The 18,216-nt window shown below is 43.3% G+C and overlaps 1 protein-coding gene across 1 annotated transcript; it reads right to left on the reverse strand.

Annotated features, from left to right (window-relative positions):
- Positions 1 to 6,330: 6,330 nt before the first annotated feature.
- LOC132066564 (uncharacterized) lies at positions 6,331 to 9,118 on the reverse strand. The gene is made up of 2 exons (XM_059459859.1): positions 8,624 to 9,118; positions 6,331 to 6,564 (listed from the first exon to the last, which is right to left on the reverse strand). Exons 1-2 carry the CDS (start codon positions 9,116 to 9,118, stop codon positions 6,331 to 6,333), a joined length of 729 nt encoding a protein of 242 aa, XP_059315842.1.
- Between the last annotated feature and the right edge of the window lie 9,098 nt (positions 9,119 to 18,216).

Below are 18,216 nucleotides of genomic sequence, written 5' to 3' on the forward strand. Positions count from 1 at the left end.
CATATTTATCATCTCCCACTTCCATTGAGGAATCTCAATGTTTTGAGCCAAGCCACCGTGCCTAATTGATGTTCAAATCCTTCACTCCGTCGACAAGTGCACTTAGCCACAAAGTTAGAAATATCAACCTTCATGCTCTTCCACCAGTAGTGTTGTTTCAAATCCTTATACATCTTGGTGGATCCCGGATGAACCGAATACTTGGAACTATGAGCTTCCATCATTAGTTCTTGTCGAAGACTATCAACATCGGGAACACACAATCGTCCTTGCAATCGCAGAACACTATCACCAGTCCCAACAGTAAATGAAGTGTACTCACACTTAGAGAATTTTGCATAAAGCTTGTTCTCCTCCAGTGTTGTCAAGGTTATCCTCAAATGATTAGCATGGTCTTCACGATTCTTAGAGTACACCAAAAATGTCATCAATAAACACAATAATGAATCGGTCTAGATACGGCTTAAAAACACGGTTCATCAAATCCATGAATGCGAGCGCATTAGTCAAGCCAAACGACATGACTAAAAACTCAAAGTGCCCATAACGAGTACGGAAAGCGCTTTTCGGGATATCCTCCTCTTTATCTTAAATTGATGATATCCGGACCTCGTGTCAATCTTCGAAAAGAACTTAGCACCGAAGTTGGTCGAACAAATCATCTATCCTAGGCAAGGGATACTTATTCTTAATGGTCACTTTATTAAGCCGACGGTGTAGTCAACACACATTCTCGTGGAACCATCCTTCTTCCTAACAAACAAGACTCGGAGCATCCCAAGGTGAGGAACTCGGTCGGATAAAACCCTTATCTAACAAGTCCTTCAATTGATCCTTCAATTCCTTAGCTCCACCGGAGCCATACGATAAGGTGGAATAGAAATAGGTTGGGTGTCGGGATAACATCAATCCCAAAATCAATAACTCTATCGAGGAATACCAGAAGATCTTCGTGAAATACCTTGGGATAATCACTGACTATGGGAACAGATGCCAATTCGGGTACTACCGCTTTTGTATCATTAACAGCAACCAAATGGTAAATACACCCCTTAGTAATCATCTTATGAGTCTTAAGATAGGAAATAAATCTACCTTTTGGCTTAGCAATTTCGCCTTCCCACACAATAACGAGCTCTCGGAAAGGCGAAACGAACTAACTTATGACGACAATCCACATTAGCATAACACGCACAACCACCATCCCCATAATTACATCAAAATCCACCATCTCAAGTTCATACAAATCAGCCATGGTCTCACGGCCTTTAATCACAACAACACAATTTCTATACACTCTAGAAGCAATAACAGGAACACCCGAAGGCGTATCAACAGCAAAGGGTTCCAACAAAGGTTCGGATTTCATACCCATATCAAGAGCAAAATAAGGAGTCACATAGGATAAATTTGAACCCGGATCAATCAATGAGTAAGCATCATGAGAACAGAGATGGTAAGGATACCCGTAACCACAATCCGCCTCCCTACGAGTTAGCCCATAAAGTCGAGCTGTCCCTCCACCAGAAGTATTAGCAACTTCCTTTCCTTTGCCGTTGTTACGAGCCCCATTACCACGAGCATTAGGGGTGTTGTTAGCATTAACATCAGATGGATTATTCCTTTGGCTTGAAGAGTTAGCCATTTCACGAAGCCACTTCCTACAATATTTCTTGATATGACCCCTAATCCCACAATGGTGACAGACACGATCCTCCCATCTAAATGCATGTCGGTTATTACGTTGCGAACATCTGTTCTGATCATTGTTCCTCTGACCTTGTCTACCAGATGGAACGCCCATATTAGACTGAGAAACAAACTGTTGAGGTGCAGAATTTCCTTTCCGTTGCCCTCCATCATACGAACCGGAAACCACCCGCAGACGGGCCTTCTTACTTTGTTTCCTGTCTAGCCTCTCTTCTCCTTTCCAATTCTCTTGCTCGGCAAACCCAACCAACGAATTACCGTTCTTGACCCCAGCAGTGGTACGGTTAGTGACCCTGGCGGCTCGTCCGCCAGGCGATGATTTAGAAGCACCATTGTTTCCCTGATTACCACTCCTCGCAGGAGTTAAAGCCATTTCTGCAGGGCACGAATTAACGAGCGAATTAGAACGATCCTAGAAAGGACTTTAAGCTCTACAAAGACAATCTAGAATCAAGAAGAATAGGAAACACCTATAAATGTCCTGGGAGTTTCTCGGTCATGCAGTGATCAGAGCTCACAAGGAAAACTCCACTAGACACAAACCTCACGACACCGACAATAATCCTAGGACGTATTTAAACCTAGGCTCGATACCAAGCTTGTCACGCCCCAAAACCCACCCTAGACGTGACCGGCATCCGACGTCATGAACAACATCGAAGAACCTAAGCAACACCATAATAATACTTGAACCCGCCAGGTTCAACATTCGCCTCCAACGCTTATAAAATAAAGGTAAACGAATCACGCATATAAGAATTAAATCGGCGGAAGTCTTTAGTTATCTAGACTTGTCAAACATAACAACGTGCCCAAGAGTTAATCAATAACTCAATAACTACCCACAAATGTATACTTTGGGAGCTTCTAAGATAAAGGATTAATAGTCGACTCATCGGGACGGCCGGCAACTAACGTAACAAATAAGTAAATCAACGTGGTGTCCCACGAACGAATGTGTGGGCTCACCAAATTATCCGCAACAAGGAAGTCCTTCCTAAGCACCCGAGTATCACGAACCCTCGCTTCTTCCCCGTTACCTAACATACCATAAAAAACAACAATGGTATGCACCGAGTACTTCGTACTCAACACAGTGCCTCGGGGACAATGAATAATACGAAAATAAAGTAAAATAATACATGAAGAAATCGGTCTTGAAAATCATATGAAATCAACGTAAGGATGCTTATTTAGTTTATGTATCTCAATAATAAGTATCAAAACCCACTTATAAAGCCTCTTGTTAAGTTACAATTTCAAATATGCCCTTTTTAATCAATTAAGATAGTCATCAACAATTCCATAAGAGAATAAGAATGTCACACATGCCAATACGGCTCCAAGAATCAAGCATATCGCGCGCTAGCGCACCACGGAACATATAATTCTCGGTGGCTATCCTTCCTCCCGAATAGCTAGACATAAATCACACACTATGTAGTACGCGGTGGCTATCCTTCCTCCCGAATAGCTAGGCATAAATCCAGCGGTGGCTATCCTTCCTCCCATAGCTAGGCATACATCACACCGTATGTAAATACGCGCTATCCTTCCTCCCGAATAGCTAGGCATAAATCACACCGGACTATGTAGTACGCGGTGGCTATCCTTCCTCCCGAATAGCTAGGCATAAATCACACCGGACTATGTAGTACGCGGTGGCTATCCTTCCTCCCGAATAGCTAGGCATACATCACACCGGACTATGTAGTATATCCTTCCTCCCGAATCAGGCATAAATCACACCGGACTATGTAGTACGCGGTGGCTATCCTTCCTCCCGAATAGCTAGGCATAAATCACACCGGACTATGTAGTACGCGGTGGCTATCCTTCCTCCCGAATAGCTAGGCATACATCACACCCCAGGTAGCGAACCCAGCGGTGGCTATCCTTCCCCCCGAATAGCTAGGCTTGAATCACACCCCGGGTAGCGAACCCGGTAGTGGCCACTCTTCCTCCCGAATGGCTAGGCAATTACCACACTAGGATCCATAGTGGCTACCCTTCCTCCCGAGTAGCTAGGCCAAACACAACAACCAAATTCATAGCATATGCCGATTCACAATTTGTCTCAAAATAGTCACACCATCAAATAGCATTAAAGTTCATTATGCCATTACGAAAATCCATAATATCATAGATAATTACTTTATCATAGTTCCTTTGTAAAATCATCAATACCAAAAATTAACCATCATCACTGATCATCTCTTATAGAAGAAAATGATTCATAATATCACATACATATATAGGGTTTGTTACAATCTAGATTTAATGTGGGCTTGTCCCCTCACGCACATTAACCATTAATCAAAACATGTAATAAATTTCGAGAGTGTGAAACCAATTCATCATATCATTCAACACATGCTTTTATAAAGAATCAATCTTTCAAGAGAGTTTGCAAAAGAGACATATCAATTACCTTTATATTCAAAAAGGATTTTATTTTTTAAAGAGACATACAAATCACAATAAGGTTTTTAAAAGGAGACATACATTCAAAATAAGGTTTTTAAAAGGGAGACATACCTTAATTTGTTAAACGGAGAGTTTAACAAATCACTTTTCTAATGAAGAACACCCAAACCCTAGCTTGAATCACTTTGGAAAGAATTATGTTGCAACCCTAGGTTTTGATCACAAAATCATGTTAAGAATCATGGGTTTGATGTTAGAAAGGGAATCGAGACTTGAATTCAACCTAGAATCATGATAACACTTACCTTTTAGGGTTCTTGAGGCTTGGGACTTGTTCTTATTGACTTTAGGGTAAATTTTCGTGAAATGGGGTGCTGGGGAAATAAACCCCAACCTTAAATATAACTGAAAACGCGTAAACCCGACTTTTTGACCTAAATCCGACCCGTTACGCGATGGGTCCGCGATGCGGGACCATCGCGCAATGTTCTGCAGCTCAATACTCAGACTTGCGCGATTGGCCCGCGATGCGGGGCCATCGCACGCGCCCCCACGCGCCTGAAAAGGCGGCGTGTGTCGGTTCTGCACAGTGTTTGGTAAAATGGACATAACTTCTTGTACGTAACTCCGTTTGGGCTGGGCGACCTACCGTTGGAAAGCTATTTCAAAGATCTACAACTTTCATTGAGGAAGTGTTTCCAAATTCACAACACATTTTCATAAAAATTGCCTAGAAGACAGACCTACCAAAACTTAGGCGAATTTAAGAGGCCTTAAGAACTTCACTAATTGGTTTGACTTCAAAACGACCATCCTCCACCCGAATTCACCAAGAATGGATTCATATAGATAAAATATCATCTTAATACTAGATTTTTTACATATTCACACCTAGTTCAAGTTTACGGGGTGTTACCTCGCTCGATAAGACCTTCGAACTTTTGCAAAGCTTCCCCACCGGAGTGGTTACCGCAAGTTCCCTCGTGGACTTCTCTCATCACATAATCCATTTCTCCGGGACCCAAACATTTAGCCAGAGGTCCGAAGAAAGACCGGCGATATAATTGATCATCTACCAATCCGAATCGAGCCGCTTTGGTTCGGAGTGATCGTGATTCTTTTGGGTCATTCAGGAGCTTCCCATCTCGTAAGTAATCGATGTACTTGTTGTGCGAATCCCATGTCAAACCCATTGTATTTATCTCGGCGTGACCATTTTCTACTGCCTAGTCCATCAACTAGACAATCGTGCCAAGGCTGAACTCTTCTTCTTCAACCGACAAGACTAAGTTGGCCAATGCGTCGCCATCGTTGTTGTTCCCTCGGTACGTCCATGGTCCATTCTTTGAACCGATGCAATATCACCTGAATTTTTTCTAAGTATCTATGCATTCACTCATCCTTGACTTCGAAGACGCCATTGACTTGGTTCACGACTAGAAGAGAGTCGCATTTTGCTTCGATTACTTCGGCTCCTAAACTCCGAGCCAATTCAAGACCTACAATTATAGCCTCATACTCGGCTTCGTTGTTAGTTAATCTCATAGTCCTGATTGCCTGTCCAATGACATCTGCGAGAGTTTTTAAAATAATGCCCAGCCCGATGCCCTTTAGGTTTGATGCCCCATCCGTATATAGGACCCAGATGCCCGAGGTTTTTTTCGAACTTATCAAAAGCTCTTTTTCTACCTCGTGAATCATAGCGGGGGCAAAGTCTGCTATAAAATCAGCCAATATTTGGGATTTAATAGCCGTTCTAGGTTTATATTCAATGTCATAGCCGCTAATTTCCACGGCCCATTTAGTCAACCTACCCGACAGTTCCAATTTATGTATGATATATTAACGGGTAAGTAGTTACTACACATATGGGATGGCATTGAAAGTACGATTTAGCTTCCTTGAAGCACTCACCAATGCTAAAGCTAACTTTTCAAGATATAGATATCGGGTCTCCGCATCTCCTAATGTCTAACTCACATAATAGATCGAAAATTGCGTACTCGCCTTTTCGGACCAAAACGCGGCCATCGCCACCGGATGCGCGAAGATATAGAAATAACGTTATCCGCCTTCTGTATACGGCAGGGCGGGCTTGACAAGTACCGCTTCAATTCTTGCAAGGCCTTTTGGCATTCCGGTGTCCATACGAAGTCATTCTTCTTTCTCAGAAGGGAAAAGAATCGGTGACTTTTATTCGATGACCTCGAGATGAATTGGCTTAGAGCTGCTATCCTTCTGTTCAGTTTGCACAGCCTTGACATTGTTCACTACTTCGATATCTTCAATAGTCTTGATCTTGTCCGAGTTAATTTCTATCCCCCGATTTGATACCATGAAGCCTAAGAATTTGCCAGATTGGACCCCGAATGCGCACTTCTCCGGATTCAGCTTCATGTTGTATTTGCGAAGTACGTCAAAGGTATCCTGCAAATGTTTTAAATGGTCCTATGTTTCCAGGGACTTGACTAACATATCATCAATATAAACCTCCATAGTTTTACCTATTTGCTCTTCGAACATTCGGTTAACTAGGCGTTGATAAGTTGCTCGGCATTTTCGGTCCGTCCGGCATGACATTATAACAATAAGAGTCCGTGTATCGGGTAATAAAAGGAGCTTTATTGGTCCTTCGGGTGCATCCGAATCTGGTTATACCCAGAGTACGCATCGAGAAAACTTAACATCTCATGATCGGCCATCGTGTCGATCATTCGATCAATGTGAGGCATCGAAAATGAATCCTTCGGGCATGCTTTGTTTAGGTCTTTATAATCAATGCACATTCTAAATTTGTTATCTTTCTTCGGTACAACAACGACGTTGGCCAACTAGTCTGGGTATTTAACCTCTCAGATAGAGCCTATTTTTAAAAGCTTTGTTACCTCATCTTTTACGAAGGCATGTTTTGACTCGGCCATTGGTCCTCTTTTTTGTTTCACCGGGTTGAACTTCTTATCAAGGCTGAGCTTATGTGTTGTTACCTCTGGTGGCACACCTGTCATGTCTATTTGGGACCATGCAAAACAATCGGCATTCGCTTGACGAAATTTAATTAACTTATCCCTAAGCTCCGAGGTTAACCCGGTGCCTGTGCATACCTTTCTATCCGGTAAGTGCACGAACAAAATGATCTGCTCTAACTCCTCCGCGGTAGATTTGGTTGCATCCAAATCATCCCGTGTACGAACGATCCGTGCACACCGAAATCGTCCTCGTCACCCCTCACCAGGTCCGTTTCCTTCGCTCGCACTCGGACTGTGAATTCTTCCGTTATTTGGTGTCCTTGCCTTTGATTGACTCATCATCCCTTTGAGCCGGTTTCTTTGAAATGAAGGGTGCTTCCTCGATTGCGAACATTTCCCTTGCTGCGGGCTGTTCACCTTGGATAGATTTTATTCCTTTCGGGGTCAAGAACTTCAGTAACGGATATAGAGTCGATGGTACTGCTCTCATGCTATGAATCCACGGTCTGCCGAGTAAAGCATTATACTTCATATCTCCCTCAATGATTTCAAACACTGTCTGCTGTATGGTTCCATCGATATTGACCGGCAAAGAAATTTCACCCTTCGTAGTCTCACTTGCCATATTGAACCCGCTGATTACCCGAGCTACCAGGATAATGCGTCCAAAGAACTTCAATTGTTCCACCACTCTCCATCGGATAATGTTGGCTGAACTACCTGGGTTAATCAAAATACGTTTAACTTGTGATTTAAAAATAAGGATAGAAATTATCAATGCATCATTGTGTGGTTGAACGATGGCTTCTGCATCGTCATCACCGAAGAGATGAAGCCTCGGCCACGTAGTCCGGGTCCGCTTTTCTCGTAATCGAGACCTTTGTTCTTTTCATCACCGGTCCTCGGCGCAGCATCCGTTCCCCGATTATCATATTGATCACGTGTCGAGGTTCCACAGAGCCGGGCTTGTTTGTGATTCTCCCTTCCTTTATAATCGCTTTTGGCTCGCTCACTTAGGAATTCTCGAAGGTGGCCATTTTTTCAATAGTTGAGCCACCTCTCCCTCGGTCGACGACAAATCTTCCGTTCGTGCCCACGGATCTCGCCCAGTACTGCACATCACGTTTGTCCGTTGGGGGCGTTTCCGGATCTCAGTGGCTTAGGCCACCTTGCTTCCGTGATACGACCGATAGCTGAGACAAGGTCCGAGGTATTGATGTTGAAGTTGTATTCCGATAACCTCGGTATGTGTTGTGCTGCCAACCGAACTGCACAAAGATCACTTCTAAAATGACAAGCCTTGGTCAGTTGATTGACGATCATTTATCGCCCCGACTAGAGAAGTGGTTGGGGCCACCCCTCGATTTATCTGACCTGAAGCTAGGCTTCTCTAATTGAGAATATGGTCGGTACCTTTCCCTCGATGGTCTTTTTTCCGGTTCATAATTTTTTCTCAATCTCTCAGAGTTTTTGCTCACATTTATTGGGCCCGGGGGAAGTTCGAGCTGATCATCCTCTACCTGAATCTTAGATTCGTACCTATTATGGACATCTGCCCAGGTTACAGCCTCGTATTCCAACAAATTCTCCTTCAATTTGAATGAGGCAGTCGAGCTTCGGGGATTGAGACCCTTGGTGAAAGCTTGCGCTGCCCATTCCTCCATAACCGGGGGCAGTTCCATCCGTTCCCTTTGGAAGCGGTTGACAAACTCTCGTAATAATTCATCATCTCTTTGGGTGATTCTCAAGATATCCGCCTTTCTCGACTGCACCTTTTTGTCCCCGGCATGAGCTTTTATAAACGCATCTGCGAGTATCTCGAAAGAAGTGATAGAATGCTCAGGCAGGTGGTCATACCAAGTTAGCGCCCCTTTCGAGAGTGTTTCTCTGAATTTTTTCAACAACACCGATTCAATTTCATCTTCTTCGATATCGTTGCCTTTTATGGCACGAGTGTACGAAGTCACATGTTCCTGCGGGTCAGTCATGCCATCGTATTTCGGAATATCCGGCATCTTGAACCTCTTCGGAATTAGCTTCGGAGCACAGACTCGGAGGGAAAGGCCTTTGAATGTATCTCTTTGAATCCGGCCCTTTCAAAATCGGTGGTGCCCCCGGGATCTGGTCAACTCGAGAATTATATGTTTCCACTCTTTTTTCTATTGAATCGGCCCATTTTTCCAAAGTCTCAAGCATTTTCAAAGCCTCGGTAGACGACCCGACCCCAGATCCGTTGCTCTCGACTACCCGTCCCTCCTCTCTCCTTGGCTCGGTAACCTTCTTTGGCTTTGCCGAATCTGCTTTGTCATTTTTGCTCTAAAGCTGAGCCTATGGCGATCGCCTGGTCCTGCAACATTTCAAAAATTAAGCGCAAGTTAATCTCATCAGGTAGATTCGGAACTTTTTGGGCTTGCGCCCGAAGTAAAATAGTTGAGTTATGGCTATTTTAGAGGGTCTGTGACCGGAAGGGCGGAATTCTCTTGATTAACGGTGTTCTATCGGTTAAGGCCTTCTCTCAAATTGTTGGCATTTGGGTCGGCCGGATCGGCAGGCGGGTTTCGTAACCCGCTGTTATTTTTGTTCTCAGCAACAATCTCGTTGTTGTTCCCATGTCCGGAATGACCGGTGCTTGCCATATCGTAGGTTGTTCATGCAAATCTGAAAATTCTTAAAAGCGAGTGAGTAAAGAAGCAGCAAAAGATTAAAACACCACTATTATCCTATGCCCCACAGTGGGTGCCAAACTGTTTACCCGGAATTACAGGTAACAATTAGATTTGTAAGTGGTGTAAGGATATGTGGATATGGGAACTGTTCAAATCCGGACCAAAATACTTAGGGAGATCTTTATAATATTTTTGGTGATTACAATGCTATGGAATGAGAAGAAGCTAACCTGAAAAAGAAAAGGGTTACCCTCTATTTATAGGTAATCCTAAATGGGTCCTTTAGCACAATGTTAAAAAGCCCTAAAAACCCTAAAATGGATAAGGATCAACCGTACAGTCTGACACCCGTACCGTTATCAGCGCAAATGGCGGAACGGTCTGGCGACGCGTGGCAGCTCCATAACTGATTGTCCAGACCAAAAATCGGATATACTTATTTAGGGCCGATTGGCCTTGTCCTATAAAACACTCTCGATGTTGAAGCAAGGTCGATCGTGTTTGTGCCCATTCAGACCTATCTCTTACTTCGTTCATATCGGACACGAGTTGGCCCAGTTTTTACTGTATACAGAAATAACCACCACAAGTTTGGGGCCACGGATTTACCATACCTGGGAAGTAAGGAATGGGAAGCAATTTAACGTTGAGCATGTAAAAGGATCAAAAAAGGCTACTAGATGTGAGGTTTACTTCAAAAAATTTGCAACTAGTTGGGCTTTTGCTCTGTTGGATGCTTGAGAGGTGACACACCCTTCCTGGGGTGGTATCATTTCTTTTGTGCTCTTTTAGGTGTAATTATTTTTATTTGTCTATGGTAATATTTCACAGTTTATTGTCAAAAAAAGGAATTACTGTGTGGCCTCACTCTTGATGAACTTCAGAATTAAATTGGAAAATATTGGGAAACTACTAAACAACATATATGGACCTTGACTCCTCTACATCGACAATGGAGGATTATGATGTTCAGGGATCTCACCAAGAAGATTGTGTCCGATGAGGTGCATCTTTCATTAAGCAAATCACGAGTTGCACTGATGAATTATTCAAAGTACATTATCAATGGAAATGAATTTTATTTGAAGAAATGTTTACAAAATAAATTAATCATAAAGTATATTAGCAAAGGTAAATTAGTCCAATCATATTTTTTTATATTAAAAAATAAATATGTTAAAAGAAGTGTTACAGAAAAATCAAAATAAGAAAGATAAGCCGTAATATTCTAAATTGTAGAAGAGATATTTATTTTTAATAATCCGATGGTTTTTTTTAACAATCCGATTCATTAGAATGGATTCCCTAAAATTTAAGAATCCGATTCATTAGAATGGTTTTTTTTTTTTTTAATTGAAGTACCACTAAGAGGTCCTTATTTATTTTATTAAATTAAAATAAATATTTACAAGGCTAATATGAATGGGCTCGTTTTTGCATCAACTCAAGCAAAAATTCCTAATGCAAGCCGGAGAGACCAAGAAGAAGACGGAACCGTATCTAATTGGCCAGTCAGCACCACGTGTGATGTGAAGGATTATATTCTTACCGCCCCTCATTTAGTTCCTAGTGTCATTTTTCACTTTGGACACATATAGGTCCATATTTCTAGCATAGAATACACGATATGTTTAGTCAAACATGTAAGCCAATTTCTTCCTTTCTTATTCAATTCCATTACCTCCATGTGCAAAATTAGCCCTTTTCTAGTAATTTGTCTTTTGCAAGATAAAACTACTTAACTACCCTGGTATCTGGATCCCCTCAAATTAGTACTTAAGCCATCTATTTAGAATAATAAAAGTTCTGAAGATTTGTTAAGGATGATTTAATGCAATTGGTTTGAAAATAGTAATTCTTGCCAAACATTTTATATGTTTTCAGATATTATGAGTCGGTCCCGCATTACCAATATATGTTTCTCTTTGATTTGACAAAGAAAACTGCTTTAATAAACTTTCTACAATATTCTTCTTGAGATAAATCTTCTTGTTAGTATTAGTTACGGAAAATGCATATAAGCACAGAAAGTATTTGCAGCATATTGTTTTCTTTTAAGATATTCCAGAATTTATTGTCTTTAATTTTCAATTATTTCTTCTTTATTTTTTTTTATATTGTTTCATCTTTAATTTCAATAAACTTCATAAAATTTTGAAAGAATTCGACTTCTGACCATCTCTCACCCCTCACCGAAAACATTTTTATTATAGACTTTGTGTTTCTAAACCACTTGAGTGATTTGACATTTTACAACAACCTGTTCAATGATCCCATAAATTAGGGGATAAAGAATTTGTGTACCTAATGTTGACCCAAAATTTACGTAAACATAAGTTTCTACTACCTTTTTTTTTTTTTTGGCTGATGAACAATTTCTTTTCACTCATCTTTGTTAGTATTTTTTTTACGTTTTTGTCCTTTGAGTTCCTCCTAATGCCTTATGTGAGGAAAATAATGGGTCTCAAAATGGTTGTTGGGAATTTATGAAATAAAAATGCAGTAATAACATATGAACGGACAAAAAGTGCCGTTGGTACAAAACAAAAGAATGACATTTCCAACTGCTCCAACCTACCTCAGATTAGGATGTAACATAGATATGATATGAAACTCTAGTCCTCGTATCGTCCACCTAGACACAAGAATTCAAATAGTATATCTATCAATTGTCTTTACCTCGAGGTTTGATAATATTAATTATGTTTTGCATTTCATTGGTTCTTACTATTTGGCACCATCCTTTTGTATTATGGTATAGAATCGTGATACTCTATACCATCTGGTAGATGATTTTCAAAAAACAAGGACAAGATAAGATTTAGATTAAATGATGGCGTAGGTTTCGAATGACGGTATCATGCGCTTAGTAGTTGCGGGGATTTCTTGAAATACAAGGATTCACCTATGCCCCCCTTCACTTTATCCGTTTGGTTTACCTTAATAAAAGATAATTCCAGTACCAGGACCATGAGAATCCTTCTTTTTTTTTTTTTTTTTTTTTTTTTTTTTTTTTTTTTTTGGGAGTAATTTAATCCATCCACAATTTGACCATATCTTCTTTTCTCAATGCGTGCTAATTGTGTTGTCGATATTAATTGTTAGTTAATTTTTAGGAGTCCTCTACAATCAGCATTTTTTCTTGAAGCTAATAGACCACTAAGTAACCCAGTCGCCAACTTTATTGATCAAAATTCGACAGTGAGTGCAGATTGGATCTACAATGGTATGCGTGTCCAATGAAAGCATAAAACTTACCCCGAAATTGGGTAATAAGTTGAATTTGTAAATGAGGTATAGGATATGTGGACACTTTAATCTATATTTTTATAAACGAAGAACGTATATGTATGTTTGCTTATAAATGACTTAAGTGTATGTAAATCAATATGCTAATGATTTGGACGAATGTGTTGGATTATGGATTTGAGCTAAGATATTTATGTATATTTCCGTGCAATGTTGAATAATATGATTCAATGAATTATATAACTATAAACCGGACCAAAATCAGAGAGAGTGAGAGGGAGAGAGAGAAAGCTTCAATATATATTCAAATACAATGTTTTGGATCTGAAAAGCCAACCCCTAAAAGTAAGGAAGTGTCCTCTATTTATAGTTTTGCCTCATGGGCCTTTCATACTACACAACCCTTTTGGAATAAAGGAAGCCCTAATATGGATAAGGTTGGGTCGTACGGTCTGACACCCGTACGACTGTCAGTAACAGGTGTCAGAACGATCTTCACACGTGGCGATTGAACAACTGATTAACCGGACCAACGGCCACGATCACAACGGACATGCGGAAACCGGACTAACGGCCACGATCAACTCAGCCACGTATAAACCGGACCAACGGCCACGATCAACTCGGCCATGTAGGAACCGGCCTAACTGATACGTAGTTTGCCCCGGATAAATCGGACCTTACGATTTTCCTCCGACTTCTTCTGATCAAGCGCTACCGATGCAGTTCCCCCGGTCTGGACGCTCGTGCTTGTTTTCTTCCTTTTCTTGGCCCCCGGTCTCACCGGCTAAACATTAATCCGGTTTTTACCGTATACAGATAGTCCCCACACTTTCCGGACCGAAGCTTTGCCGGAGTAACGGGAAGTGGATGAGTCGCGAAACCGGTGGTTTCATAGGCTCGTTCTTATCTTTTCATTTTGGCGGGAACAGTTTCGTCACAACCTTCTGCCATTTTCCACGCGTCACGCCCCGAGCGGTAAATTTCTGTAACCGCCGTTACACACGTCTTTTCACATCATGTCTCATTAATTATGGGACACGTGGCATCCCCCGGTTGGTCGGGACTTGTAACCGCCCCAGACCCATGCCTATATAAGGCCTTCAACGCCCTCCATTCTTCATTTTTACTACTTCACTTCAGTTTCTTCACTTCTACTTCTTCACTTCTGTTCTTCACCCTCAGTTCATTATCTTTCATTTTCCTCGTTGATTCAACCATTTCAATACCCATATTCGTTGCTTGAATCTGTTTGCAAGAAACTCATTTTTTCTCAAGCGCTGCTCTTTGATTGAAGGCGCTACTTCATTCCTTCATTTTGTAACATTCACTTCTTTCACTTGCTGTTTCCCTTTTCTTATCTTCTTACCAAATTTTCAACCTTCTTTTCCGTCTATTCCGAATGTCTGCCAACACCGAAACCACTTCCCAGGACGTTCCCTCGGTTTCTTCTCAAGGAGCCGAATCGGTAACTCAACCGAAGGGAAAAAACGTAGCCGAGCCTACGGCTTTAGACATAGTGCCGTCCAAGCCCAACTATAATAAAGAATTCGAAGCCGAGAAGCCTTCCTTGGTTGCGGATAGAGGGTACGATGTAAGGGGGTATCCCTCGTCCGTCATCGAGGACAAACTTGATCTGGTTCGGTCCGACTGTGGATGGGATAACCATCCGGTGCAGGTGTTCGCCCCCGGCCCTGATGAATCAATCACCGACCACAGGGAAGGATTCTTGTACGTTTATACCTATCCTTTCACGCTCAAGCTCGATCCCCCGATTGATCCGGTTATACTGGAGATGTGCCGGACCTACAATGTAACCCTCGCTCAAATTGGTCCGATAATCTGGAGGACCGTAGCCTACCTCCGATTGTTGGCTAACAACGGCAAAAAGGGATTCACGCTGACCCATTTGATCCGCTCAGGTTCCCCGAGGCGACTCCGGGAGATGTAATAAATCTCTGCCAAGCGAGGCCGGAATCCGATCTTCTCCAAAATGGACGAAAAAGACGTAGACCGGGTTGGGCGAGCGCTCGTCCGCGAGGATCGCGGACATTATCCCGAGGAGTATATGCCCTTATCGGAGAAATGGAACGATAACCGTAAGTTTCTGCTCCCTTTATTAATTTATCTTGGATTCTTTCATTTAACCCTTTGTATTTACACTTCCCTTTCTTTTCACCACTCGCATGCATACCTCCTCCGTTCCATGTATGAACGCACGGGTTGAAGCGCTCCGACCAACACACCCACGAAGAGCCGATACGGGGAATCCCGTCGCGTGGCCGACGGGTTGCCTAAAATAATGGTAACACTACCTTTAAGTTACGTTATATTCTATATTTTGCCCCTTCTTCTTTCCATAATCTTCTGGTATTTTAGGCTTACCGGCGGGCTCGCGAATGAACCTGCACCGGGCAAGAAATGAGCAAGCGAAGCCGCATTGTCTTGATTCAAACCGGTCATCCCGTATCATCGCTACGCAAAAAATGAAAGAAGCCCTGACAAAGGGGAGAAACTGAGGAAAAGGGCCAGGAGCGTCGTCCGAACTCTAAGAGATGAAGAAGAGCCCGATTTGATTATTCGTCGGGTTGGCATAGCCCCATCCTTCGAATCAGTCCCGGAGGAGGAAGCTACCATTCCACCTCCTTCAGCCGAGGAGAGACCTTCCGTTCCGGCTCCGCTAACAGGTGGGGAAGAAATACTTTACCCAACACCTCTAAGGTCCATTGAATCTCATCCGATATTTCAGATGCCCGAGGAAATTCCCCGCAAAGATCGAGAAGATCCGGCCCGGCTCGACCGTTGAGGCCGACCAAGAGCCGAATCGACTCCCGGAACCGAGGCCCCGCCGGATATCGGCCCACCGCCATCGAAGAATCCGCTTGCCGGATTCGGGCATCCGCTCCAACCGAGGCCGCCGGTGCCGTCCCGCCTTCTCATCTCCGAGGTCGGACAACTCGATGACATGTTTTTGGATACACCGCCCGCACGGAAGCCGCGGGAGCGGACATCTTCTAACTCGAGCCACGAGGCGCCTAGTCGGTCCACCGAAACCGGAGCACGAGAGAGTTTGGGCCGCGCACCTTCCCGGGCCTCCAAGTGTGGAACCTGGGGACTAGATCGTTCGTGGTTACCGTTCCCGAGGGATCGGTGTAGGGGCTTCTTCGTCCCGGTGGGAATAGCGAAGCTATTTAAGGCCCCTTGTTTTGAACTGGACAAGGGGAAGATGGTCGAGTCCCTCGGCAAAGTTGCCTAATTAACAAAGTCATGCATGCGAGCAATCAGGTAAGCTTATCAACCTGTCCTTCGCATAATTCGATGTGAATTTTAGTTTCTCGTCTAACTTCTCCATTTCTTTTACAGAGTGTGGTGCTTGTCAATGAAGCCTTTATCCGTGCCCAGCAAGAGGTAGATGACCTTAGAGGCCAGCTGGATGCCCAAGGCCGGGAAACGGAGAAGTTCCGCACTAGGCAGGAGGATGAACCGAGCCGAGCAGCTGGCCCTCACCAACCTTCAGCCCGAGCATAATGCAACGAAGGCTGAGAACCTTCGATTAAAGGGCGAGCTATCCGGGATTGTGGAGAGGAACCGGCTTCTGGAGGAGGAGAAAATCGGTCTGGCCAAGATAACGCTCGATTTTCTTCCAAACTTAGCCGAGCTCGAAACCATCATTTCCCCAACTCCGAGGAGCTTCGACTCGATCAAATCCGATGCCGTGAACATGGCCGAGAGGGCACCGACGCTTGAATCCGAGAGTGCCAAATATGAAGAGAGAACGAGGGTATTCGAGCAAAAAACCGAGGACACGTGGCCCGAATAGGTGATGAGCTAAGAACCGTACCGAGGAGACGGTCGAGGCTAATGATCTTCTCAAAGTCGAGCTTAAGTCGGCCACTTAAAATCGAGAATCCTCGGCGAAGAGAGGGCGAGTTAATGGCCAGGGCCGGCCCGGCCGAGGTCCGATTGGCAAAAGCCCCGAGAAGCGTGGAAGTACCGAGGCTTACTCCACGATTGCAGAGAGCATGAACGACGGAGGCCCCGGAGGATCACTCGAGGAAGCTGAGGCGTGGCTTTACTGAACTCCCGACCCTTATTCTCGAGGCTAGAAGGATCGAAGAAGAAGCAAAAAGAGCCCTTGATTCCGACCCCGAAGACTCTGAGTGGACAGTGTCCGAACATTCTGGTTCCAGCCATACCGGATAGGCCAGGGCTTGTATTACCCTTCGTTTTGCTTTTTGCCCTTTTATTTTTTGAACTTTGCCAAATTTCAAGTGTAAAAAATTTGCATATATGAAAAGCGCATTTTTCCTGTTGACTATTCTTTTGCTTGAATGTTTGTTACGATTCTCGTCTGAACTGTCGGTCCGTTCCGAGGATAAGCAGAGACATCGGAGTCACTTTTTCGGACTGCTCGTTATACATTGGTTTTTAATTCCATCCGGTATATTTTGTTCGGGAGTTGGATAGAGTGGTTTGCCCGCGGGACTTATTTATGCTTTTCAGAATTTAGACATCTCCGAATCACGTTAGGCATTTTTGGCCGATATTCTTTGGCTATTCGCTTATCTTAGATTAGATTTGGGCACTCGAATCTCCGCTTTACCAATTTCTCCGGGTGCAAGAAGCTTCCCATTCGGGGGGTGTTAAGATTTTGGCTCTCACTATGACCTTGTTGCCTTTGTCGTATTTCGACTGTAATGCCCAGAGTCGGGTATACGGATAAAATGGTGCCCGATATTTGGGGCAATGTGCTTTACTAGGAAGACATATCCAAAATGTAATAATTTGATTTTTCAATAAACTCCAAGTATTTGTACATCATATGAGGGCTTTATCTGTCTCCTTCTGTTTTTTGCCGTAGCAAATTCTAAGTGGACACGATTCGTTCTGATCGTTTGGTCCTTACATCAAAACCTAATACAGAAGGTCCGGATTTGATTCTGTCGTAGCAAATATTAAGTGGATACGATTCGCTTTTGATCGTTTGGTCCTTACATAGGAATCCACACCGGAGGTCCGGCTCATGAGGTCCTTACGTGCTCGTTGTTGAACTCTTCCGTTTTCAACTTATCTAGTAAACCGAGACGCGGGTACCGTAGCCCCCAGCGCTTATTCGAACTGCGAAGACGGGTAAGCACTATCAAACCCCCACTCGCAGGGTGTTGCTCCGAGTATCCGGGTATTTATCCTCGTTCCCT

This window comes from Lycium ferocissimum, chromosome 8 (assembly GCF_029784015.1).
Source record: "Lycium ferocissimum isolate CSIRO_LF1 chromosome 8, AGI_CSIRO_Lferr_CH_V1, whole genome shotgun sequence".
In the NCBI taxonomy this organism is placed as follows: Eukaryota; Viridiplantae; Streptophyta; class Magnoliopsida; order Solanales; family Solanaceae; genus Lycium; species Lycium ferocissimum.